Source organism: Crocuta crocuta, unplaced genomic scaffold, assembly GCF_008692635.1.
Source record: "Crocuta crocuta isolate KB4526 unplaced genomic scaffold, BGI_CrCroc_1.0 scaffold299, whole genome shotgun sequence".
Classification (NCBI taxonomy): domain Eukaryota; kingdom Metazoa; phylum Chordata; class Mammalia; order Carnivora; family Hyaenidae; genus Crocuta; species Crocuta crocuta.
The window spans coordinates 944,456-953,082 of record NW_027532747.1 but is presented as its reverse complement, the minus strand read 5'-3'; the positions used below and the strand labels follow the sequence as shown (position 1 = coordinate 953,082).

The 8,627-nt window shown below is 68.4% G+C and overlaps 1 protein-coding gene across 1 annotated transcript in view; it reads right to left on the bottom strand.

Moving 5' to 3' along the window:
• The window catches only part of PLXNA1 (plexin A1), a gene marked incomplete at its 5' end in the record, with an annotated part of 36,880 nt that overhangs the window by 6,797 nt on the left and 21,456 nt on the right, over positions 1 to 8,627 (bottom strand). Inside the window, 8 exons of the mRNA XM_077780818.1 lie at positions 1,847 to 1,913; positions 2,238 to 2,512; positions 3,527 to 3,669; positions 6,112 to 6,346; positions 6,678 to 6,821; positions 6,905 to 7,144; positions 7,295 to 7,388; positions 7,845 to 8,012. Coding sequence (XP_077636944.1) covers positions 1,847 to 1,913; positions 2,238 to 2,512; positions 3,527 to 3,669; positions 6,112 to 6,346; positions 6,678 to 6,821; positions 6,905 to 7,144; positions 7,295 to 7,388; positions 7,845 to 8,012 — 1,366 coding nt within the window. The remainder of the gene's footprint in view (positions 1 to 1,846; positions 1,914 to 2,237; positions 2,513 to 3,526; positions 3,670 to 6,111; positions 6,347 to 6,677; positions 6,822 to 6,904; positions 7,145 to 7,294; positions 7,389 to 7,844; positions 8,013 to 8,627) is intronic.

Genomic DNA, 8,627 nt, shown 5'->3' with positions numbered 1-8,627 from the left:
AGCTCTGGTGCGTTTGTGAGCCTGCTTCCCACCGGGGCAACATTTCCAAATATTTTTTAGGGGCCAAGTCGAACCCTGGCTCAGGAGCCCAGCGAAGACAGAAGAGACACGTTATGCGACGGCCCAGCTGCGCCTGAGAACTTCGATGTGAAAGTCCTGACGCGAGGGGCAAGAGCGCGTGGAGGACCCGCGTGGCTGAGCCGCTTTAGGCCAAGACAAGACCAAGGCCAGTGGACGCCAGCCTGAAGCCTCCCGCGTCAGCACGTCAGGCCACAGCGGGGCCGCTGCCCCAGCCCCCGCCCCACGCCCAGGCCGAGGCACGGTGGACCCTCGGCCGGCACAATGCGACGACTGCCGGGGANTCCTGGGTGCTGACCTGGACACCCAGAGCAGCGACCCGCCAGCCGCGTGGGACAGAGTCCACGGCCATGACACCCTGAGGTGGTCCCTCGGAACTCGGCAGACGCCTGCTTTGCCCCTGCCTCTGACCACGCGCCCTCCGGCCCCCCCCCAGCCCCAGCCGCCGAGCCCGCCTCCAACCAAGCACGGCCCCACCTCAGCGCTTCTGCACCTGCCCGCTCCTACAACCAGAGATTTCTCCCTCGGGCCTTCGCTGTGGACAGACGCGGCCCTGGCCAGTCCCAGGCGCCCCTCCTTCCAAAGGGACGTGCAGGCAGGCCCCGGGCCCCCTCTTCCTGCGCGCGCTCGCTCCCTCGCGTGCACGGCAACACGCGCCCAACCCAGGTTCTCCAACCCGATGTCTGGCCGAGGCCCCTTTCTCCGGGGGTGCGGAATCGGGGTCACACAGGGAGGCACCTAGACAGGTCCCGCCCCCAGCCGCCTGCAGGGGCGCGGCGAACCGAGCGTGTAAGCGGCAGACGGGGCCCGCACAGGGCTGCGTTTTCACGGGAGGCGCACGACTCCATCACTGGCACCGGTGGCATACGCTGAGGTCACTCTGGGACTGCTGCTGTCCCCTCGCGCTGTGCCCNCCCCCAAACCCCAGCCGCCGAGCCCGCCTCCAACCAAGCACGGCCCCACCTCAGCGCTTCTGCACCTGCCCGCTCCTACAACCAGAGATTTCTCCCTCGGGCCTTCGCTGTGGACAGACGCGGCCCTGGCCAGTCCCAGGCGCCCCTCCTTCCAAAGGGACGTGCAGGCAGGCCCCGCACAGCCCCCTCCCCCACAGGGCCCCGGGCCCCCTCCTCCCGCGCGCGCTTGCTCCCTCGCGTGCATGGCAACACGCGCCCAACCCAGGTTCTCCAACCCGATGTCAGGCCGAGGCCCCTTTCTCCGGGGGTGCGGAATCGGGGTCACACAGGGAGGCACCTAGACAGGTCCCGCCCCCAGCCGCCTGCANCAGTCCCAGGCGCCCCTCCTTCCAAAGGGACGTGCAGGCAGGCCCCGCACAGCCCCCTCCCCCACAGGGCCCCGGGCCCCCTCCTCCCGCGCGCGCTTGCTCCCTCGCGTGCATGGCAACACGCGCCCAACCCAGGTTCTCCAACCCGATGTCAGGCCGAGGCCCCTTTCTCCGGGGGTGCGGAATCGGGGTCACACAGGGAGGCACCTAGACAGGCCCCGCCCCCAGCCGCCTGCAGGCTCCTGCCGCGCTTCTCCCGGCCTACGNCCAGGCTGATGAGCTGCAGGCCACCTCCAGGAGGAGGAGGGGGGAGGCCAGTGGACACGGGTCCTTGGAGAGGTCGTGCTGAGACCTGGTCCCCAGGTGAGCCACTCTGGCCTGAGCTCCCCCCGCACCTGCCTGTCCCACTCTCTCCTTTGTCCCTTGAAGCCATTCACCCCCCTGACACCCCACCTCGGAACTTCTCCCTCCTCGGCACCCACCTACCTTCAGGAATTTGTACAAAAGGAAGGTAAACCAGTTGGTCAGCATCTTCTCCGCCACAGATTCGGTCCTGGAGGCACAACATGGGCGGAGATGGCTTAACGGGGCCGCTGTGCCCGCCCGCCGTGGAGCTGAAGGTCAGGCCCGGAAGGGCACCGCAGGTGTCAGGAGGCTGGGGGGCTGCCCTGGAGACCCCGGCCCTTGGCCCCAGAGCCAGGCCTCTGAGCGGGATAGCTCTGGCTTGGTGCCGATGGGCGTCAGGTGCGGCGTGCCCCAGAGCAGGGGCCCTGTGCCCGACACGCCAGCTAGGCCCCCGATCTGCGTGTGGGAAGGGCAGGCTAGGGAGGGGCAGGGGGGGCTCCCCCCGGGTCTGCGGTGGGAGGGGCAGCCTCACCGGCGCAGCAGCAGCTTGGGGTGGTTCTTGCTCTCGAGGTTCTTCTCGATGAGGTCGGATAGCAGCTGCTTGAGCACCCCCGTGGCGTACTCCATCTCGCCCTGCAGGGCCGTCATGATGAGCGAAGCCACGTTGCCGCGGTCCCGCATGGAAAAGCTGCGCTGGGCCTCCAGCGTGCGGATGAAGGTCAGCAGGAAGTGCTTCTTGGTGAGCAGCTGCCCGAACAGCGTCAGNGGGCCCGCAGAGACCCGGAGCAGGGGGCAGGAGGGGCAGGCCTTCTGGGCGGGGGGCTGCGGGCAGGGCCGGGGAGCAGGCCTTGAAGGCGGGTGACCCGTTGCCCTGACAGGTCCCGGGGCCTCAGCTGTGTCCTCGGCAGGATGGACGTGGGGAAAAAGGGCGGGTCACAGGCATGGCTGGCTCCAGGGTCCCTACTCTGTCTTATCTACACCGAGGCTCGTCAACATAGGAGGTTCCCCACGAGGCTACACCAGAGGCTGCCGGTGACGCGTGCTGCCAGCCCAGGCAGACGGGTGACGGGACTCAAGCGCACGAGCACAAGGCCCAGCACGCGGGCGGGAGCACCGGGGAGAAGACCCCGGAGAGCGCGTGGAGCCTGACGGAGCAGCCGTTCTGGGGATGAGGAGGGCTGGGCCGCCCGCGGCAGCCCTGGGCCTGAGCCAGAGTGACACGGGCCCGTCCCCGCACAGCGGAGCTGCGATCGTGAGTGCGCTCCCCAGCGTCCGAAGTGTGCAGGTGGGACACCGTCGGGCAGACAGCGCCACCAGGCCGACCAGCGAGCGCCCGCCTGTTCCTAGCCGGGGCCTGGCTCCCCGCCTGCCGCCGGGGGCGCCTAGAGACACCGGGGCAGCCCTCTCGCGTTCAGCAAGCTCGTGCCAAGAGTCTGAGCACTGCCAACGCCCACGGGGCAGAGCCCAGCTCTCTGAGCACCACGCCCTCACCCCCAGGCCCGTGCAGAGCCTAGCTGGGCACCCCCACCTCCCGGCATGCAGGGCAGCAGCCCCCTCCCCGGTGAAGCTCAGGACCCAGTGCCAGCCAGGAGGCAGGACGGGTGAGCTACCGATGGAAGCCGGGACACGAGAACTTCATGAAACAGAGGCAGGCGCCGAGGAGCCCAGACCGCAGCCAAGGCGGCCGTGAAGCTGGCCTGACCCCCGACGTCCACCAGGCCCGGCCCCGTGCTTCCCAGTGCCCTGCCCGACAGGCTTGGGCCACCCCCCGGGGGTCCCAGGCTGTCCCCCCGGCCCCAGGAGCCCCGGACGACAGCCCACCTCCATCTCCTTGAGCACAGGATGGTCCTCGATCCCGGGGAAGAGCACCCGCATGGCGTAGGTCCGGTAGTCGAGGAACGGGATGCCCGCACCGTCCAGGTCGTTGGTCAGCTCGTGGATGTCCGTCTGCAGCTCCGCAAAGGCTGCAGCCAGACCAGGTGTCAGGGCAGGCGCCCCCCAGCCCCCACAGCCCCAGAGCCCAGCCCTCCCACCATCAGGGCCCACTGCTGGCTGGGCGACTGCGCGGAAACCCCTCAGTTTCCCCAGGCCTCACGCACAGATAAAAACTCTGTTCTTCTGACGTGCCGCAGGATTAGCCAAGCCCACAGCAGGGAAGGCAATAAGCCTGGGGCAGAGCCGAGAGGGGCTTCTCGTGACGAACACTGGCCCTTAGGGGCAAGGAGATCATGGCTCCATGTGCCTCCCTGGGGGCACACTACCCACCCCGGGGAGCACGGCACCCACCCCGGGGAGCACGGCACCCACCCTGGGGAGCACACCACCCACCCCAGGGAGCACAGCACCCACCCCGGGGAGCACACCACCCACCCTGGCTCTTTGGCCTCAGCTCCTGATAAGAGGAAGGAGGCGGCCCGGCATGGCAGGCAGAGGCTCGCCCCAAGCCCCTGGGCCCTCCACACTGACAGCCACCACAGGATAACGCAGAACGGTGGACCCTCCACACCACCCGACCTGCTCTGGGCGCCTCTGCTTCTTTAGGAAACAAAGGCAGGCAGGGCAAGGGCAGGCCTCAACAGAACATTCCAGAGCCGTGAGGTGTCTGGCCCACAGCAGCCCGAGGCAGGCACTCTCTGACGGGCAGCCAGGGTGCTGGGGATGGCGGGCAGGTTTAATTAAGAGCGGGGGCCGTCATCTGCTGGCAGCCACACGGCGTCGGCTCTGGCACACGGTCGTCCTCACCCCCAGGAGGGCCCCACCTGCACAGCTCCCAATCCTGGCCCTGTCCCGGGTCCCCCGTCACCCACCCAAACCCCACACACCGGCCTGTGTCCCCTGGGGCTGGTTCTCAGCTGAGCTAAGGTCCTGGGCAAACGCGACACTCTGGTCCGGTGGGGGTCACTCAGAGCCCAACACCAGGCCCGAGGGTCCCGTGCAGCAGGCACCCACAGGGCCTCGCGCTCCGCCTGCCGCTCAGCTCCCCGCCCCCAGCCGCTAACAGGTGCGCTCCCGCTACCTGCCTCCAGAGCTGGGGGCTGGCACCTGCAATAGGCCAGATCCCTCCCCCATCGATCACTGTTTGTGCAGCTCCACCCACCCCTCGTAACAGCCCCAAGTTCCCTGGTGAGGCGGCAAGCCAGGGGCCACAGAAGACGGGGGTCACCCCAGGCTGATCCAGTGCCCAAGGCACCCAGCCCTGCACTACTGCCTCACACCAGCCAGAGAAGCCGGGCAGGCACGGCGATGCCACCAAGGCCAAGTTCTGCTGCCTAAAGCCCATGCCCTCAAGTGGCCGCCGTGCAGCCCCGGGCCTCCACCCCGGGGCCTCCATCCCGGGGCCTCCATCCCAGGCCGCTGGGGGGGCTCCCCATGGGCCCCAACCTGAGCGCCCACCTCTCTGCTGTGGCACCAAATCCTCATGCACCCCCCACCCCCACAGCAGTGCCCCCGACACGTGACCAGGTATGGCAGTACCTGCCCTGCTTGGGATGAGCCCGGGCCTTGGGCACACTGGCCTCTCTGGGGCACACAGGGTAGAGATGGGGTGCCCCCCATCCCGTTGCAGCTTGGGGCCCACCGCCCTGGCCTTTCCTGCAGACCTCCAAGCCCCCTGCTCACGCTTTTTTGACCTCTGTGGCCCCTGTGGGCCAGCACCCATCGCACCATCTGGGGACCCTCCCCCTGTCCTGGGGTCTCCCCAATCTCAGCTGGGGACTTCTGGGGGAGCAGGCTTCAGGGAAGTGGGACACGTGACCAGGAGTGGCATCAGTGATTGGGCAGAGCTGGGCCCGGTGGGGAAGCTGAGCCGGCCCACTGCGCCGGCCCTGTCCCCACCGGGAGCGTCCTGAAGACACAGGACTCCATGCTGGAAGTCAGCCGCACAGCGGACTTTCCCTGCACAGGGGCCCATGCGATGCCTCCACGCTGGGGCCTCTCTGAGCCGACTCCCAGCACTCAGAGAGCAGTGTCTGAGACTGCACGGGCCCCTCCTTAGGAGACTGGGCTGTGGCCTGATTCCTGAGACTTCCTGAGACAGCCCTTCGAGGACAAAGATCAGTGCCAACCCAGGTCTGTATGTGCTGAGGGCCTACGAAGGGGCTCCACGGACCCAGTCACCACGCCCACGCTCCAGATGAGGGATCTGAGACCCAAGAAGGCTGTATGCCTGTTCAAGGCCCTGCACCCAAGCGGGGCCATAAACGCAGCACCTCTGGCTCCGGAGCCTGTATGTCAAGCAGCGCTCGCACGCGCCCCAGGGCCTGGTCCGGGCCTGGCCCACCTGCCAGAGACGGAGCCGGCCCAGCAAAGGTGTCGGCCCGCCGAGAACCTGGCAGAGTCGGTGCAGAGGGCGGGGCTGGCTCACAGGCCGGCCCCCCCGCCCCGCCCCCACCGCTCTGGGGACGCACCTTCCTTGCACTCCAGAGCCACGCGGGACTCCAGGTTGTCCATCTGCAGCTGCAGCCGCTTGAGCGTGCGGTCGGCATCCCGAGACTTGCGCTTGTAGGCGATGAGCACGGCCACGATGACCAGCAGCAGGAGGCCCCCGCCCCCGCCAATGCCGACGATGGCGGGCAGGGTCAGCAGGCTGTCCGAGTACACCTGCAGCATCCCTGGCGAGAACTCGAAGCCGCCAGCCCGGACCTGGAGGGGGGTGCAGGCCGCTCAGGAGGCCCCCCCGCCCACTCGGAGCTCTGGAGACCCCTGGTACCGTGCTTGCGGGGGACCCCGCGCACCCGCTCCTGGCCCCAAGTGGTCAGGGGGTGAAGACGTGGGGACTCAGGGCAGGGCCGGGCCCGCCGGGGATGGGGGTGGGGGGCCGCCGGGGCTGGGCGAGGGCTGAGTCGTGCTCCCCCTGGGCCAGAGGCCAGTCTGGGGCGCGGCTGCAAAGGTAGCGCTGCCCTGGGGAGACAGGGTCAGCGGGTCAAAGGCAGGTGCCCCGGAGACCAGAGGCGGGGCCGGAGGGTGGACGCACCGTGACCTTGTGCTGCCCCGTGAGGTTGGGGGACTCGCACAGTAGCTGGGTCTCCGACACGGTGAGTGCGCAGGGCGTGGAGCCGATGAGCACCGTGTAGTTGAGCCGCGAGTTGCCGGGCGCAGGCGGCAGGAGGTTCCGGCCCTGCAGGGGAGGGTGTGAGCCGGAGGGCCCCGCTGCCCCACGAGCCCCCCACCCGGGGCCGCCGCCCGCTGACCGCGGCCCACCTTGAGGATGAGCGGGGAGCTGGGCTTCAGTTCCAGGAGGCCGGTGGGGCTGAGCGGCTCCAGCACGGGGTCCGGGTAGTAGAGGAAGGAGGAGGAGTTGAGCACCAGCAGGGCGCGCACGTCGTCCATGACGAAGCCCAGCTCGTCGGGCCGCTCCCCCAGCTCGGGCGGGGTGCGCGTCGGGTTGTCCACGGACGGGGCGCGGCACACCATGGTGGTGTCGTTGTACACCAGGCAGCTCTGGGGACACAGGCACGGACGCTGGGCCGGCTGCTCCCCATACAGTCAGGCCCCGCCCAGCAGGGCCGAGGGGCCGCAGCTTCCCCTGGGGTCCACGCCCCCCCTCCCCACCCCGTGGCACGAGCTTCGGGGGCCCCTGCAAGGACTCACATTCTCCCTTTCGACGCCTCCGTACTTGGCCCGGATACGGGGTTCGCGGACGGTGGCCAGGTTGGTGCCCGTGACGGTTAGGAGGGTCCCTCCACTAGAAGACGGAGCAGGGGCTTGTGGGGGATGCTGACGTTCCGGCGCAGGCGTCAGCCCCCACACACGGCTCAGAGGCTAGAATCCCTGCGCATCGGACCTCTGGCTACAGGCAGCAAGTCTCAGAGTGGACAGGGTCCCCCGTCCTCAGGAGGTGGCTCTGTGCACCTCGAGGAGGGCAGCATCACGGGGCTCGGAGGGGACTCTGTCCCCTTGACTAACGCGAGCTCCAAGCTGTCACGTCCAGGGCACAGCAGGGATCTCCGTCTTCACTCAGTTTCTCTTTCCTTCTGCACTCACCCCCAGAGACGGCCGGGGCAGCACGGGGCAGGTCCCCCCCCGCCCCGCCCCCGCCCAGGCTTGAGGGGCAGAAAGGGGGTCAGGAGCTGCGCCCCCACCGGCACCACACAGAACAGAGGGGCCGCCGGGGCTCAGCGCAGGCTGGGGGGGGGCCCACCTGTTGATGCTCCACTCTGGGTCGATCTTCAGGATGGTGGGGTCCTCCGTGTAGTTGTACTTCACCTCGGGGTTGGTGAGCTGCGCGCGGTTGATGTTGATGACGATCGGTGCGCTGCCGGGGCTCTGCCCAGGGGGCGTCAGGCACCGGATCTCCCTGGAATTCCTCCTGGGGCCGGGGGACAGCGAGGACGCGTGAGCTGCTGGAGCCTGGGCAAGTCACCGGGCCTCCCCTGCCCACCCGGAACACGCAGCCACAGCAGCCTGGGCCCCGGTAGCTGACCGTCACGGCCACTGTCCCGTCAGCCCCTCCCAGGGGCGGCTGCACGTCTCCCGGAGGGCCGCGCTCTGCACCTCCCTTGCTAAGGGACGTGTACCCCCGGCCGCACCCCACGCTGTCTCCTGATCTGAAAATGGAGCCAAGCCAAGCCTGGGCCCCGAGGAGGCAGAAATGACCCGGCCAGGGTGGCAGGGGCGCTGGGTCACCCCCCAAGCAGCCGGCCGGTCACCACCTGCACCTGGGTCCCTGTCCCCTCAGCTCCTTGAGCACAGCCGGGAGGCTCTAGAGCCGCCAGGCCCGCTCCTGCGCCAGGGCTGCAAACACAGATAATTAGTCTGATAGCAGATAATTACCGCAGGAAAATATTTAAAGGGCCGTTCCGTTACCATCCCTAATCTAAAATTATCCACTTCAGGCCTCGGGGCTTTTGTCAAGATTTCGTTTTTCTCTCTTAAGAAAAAAATTTTTTAAAGTACTTGTGTTCCCTGGGGGCCCCCCCTCACC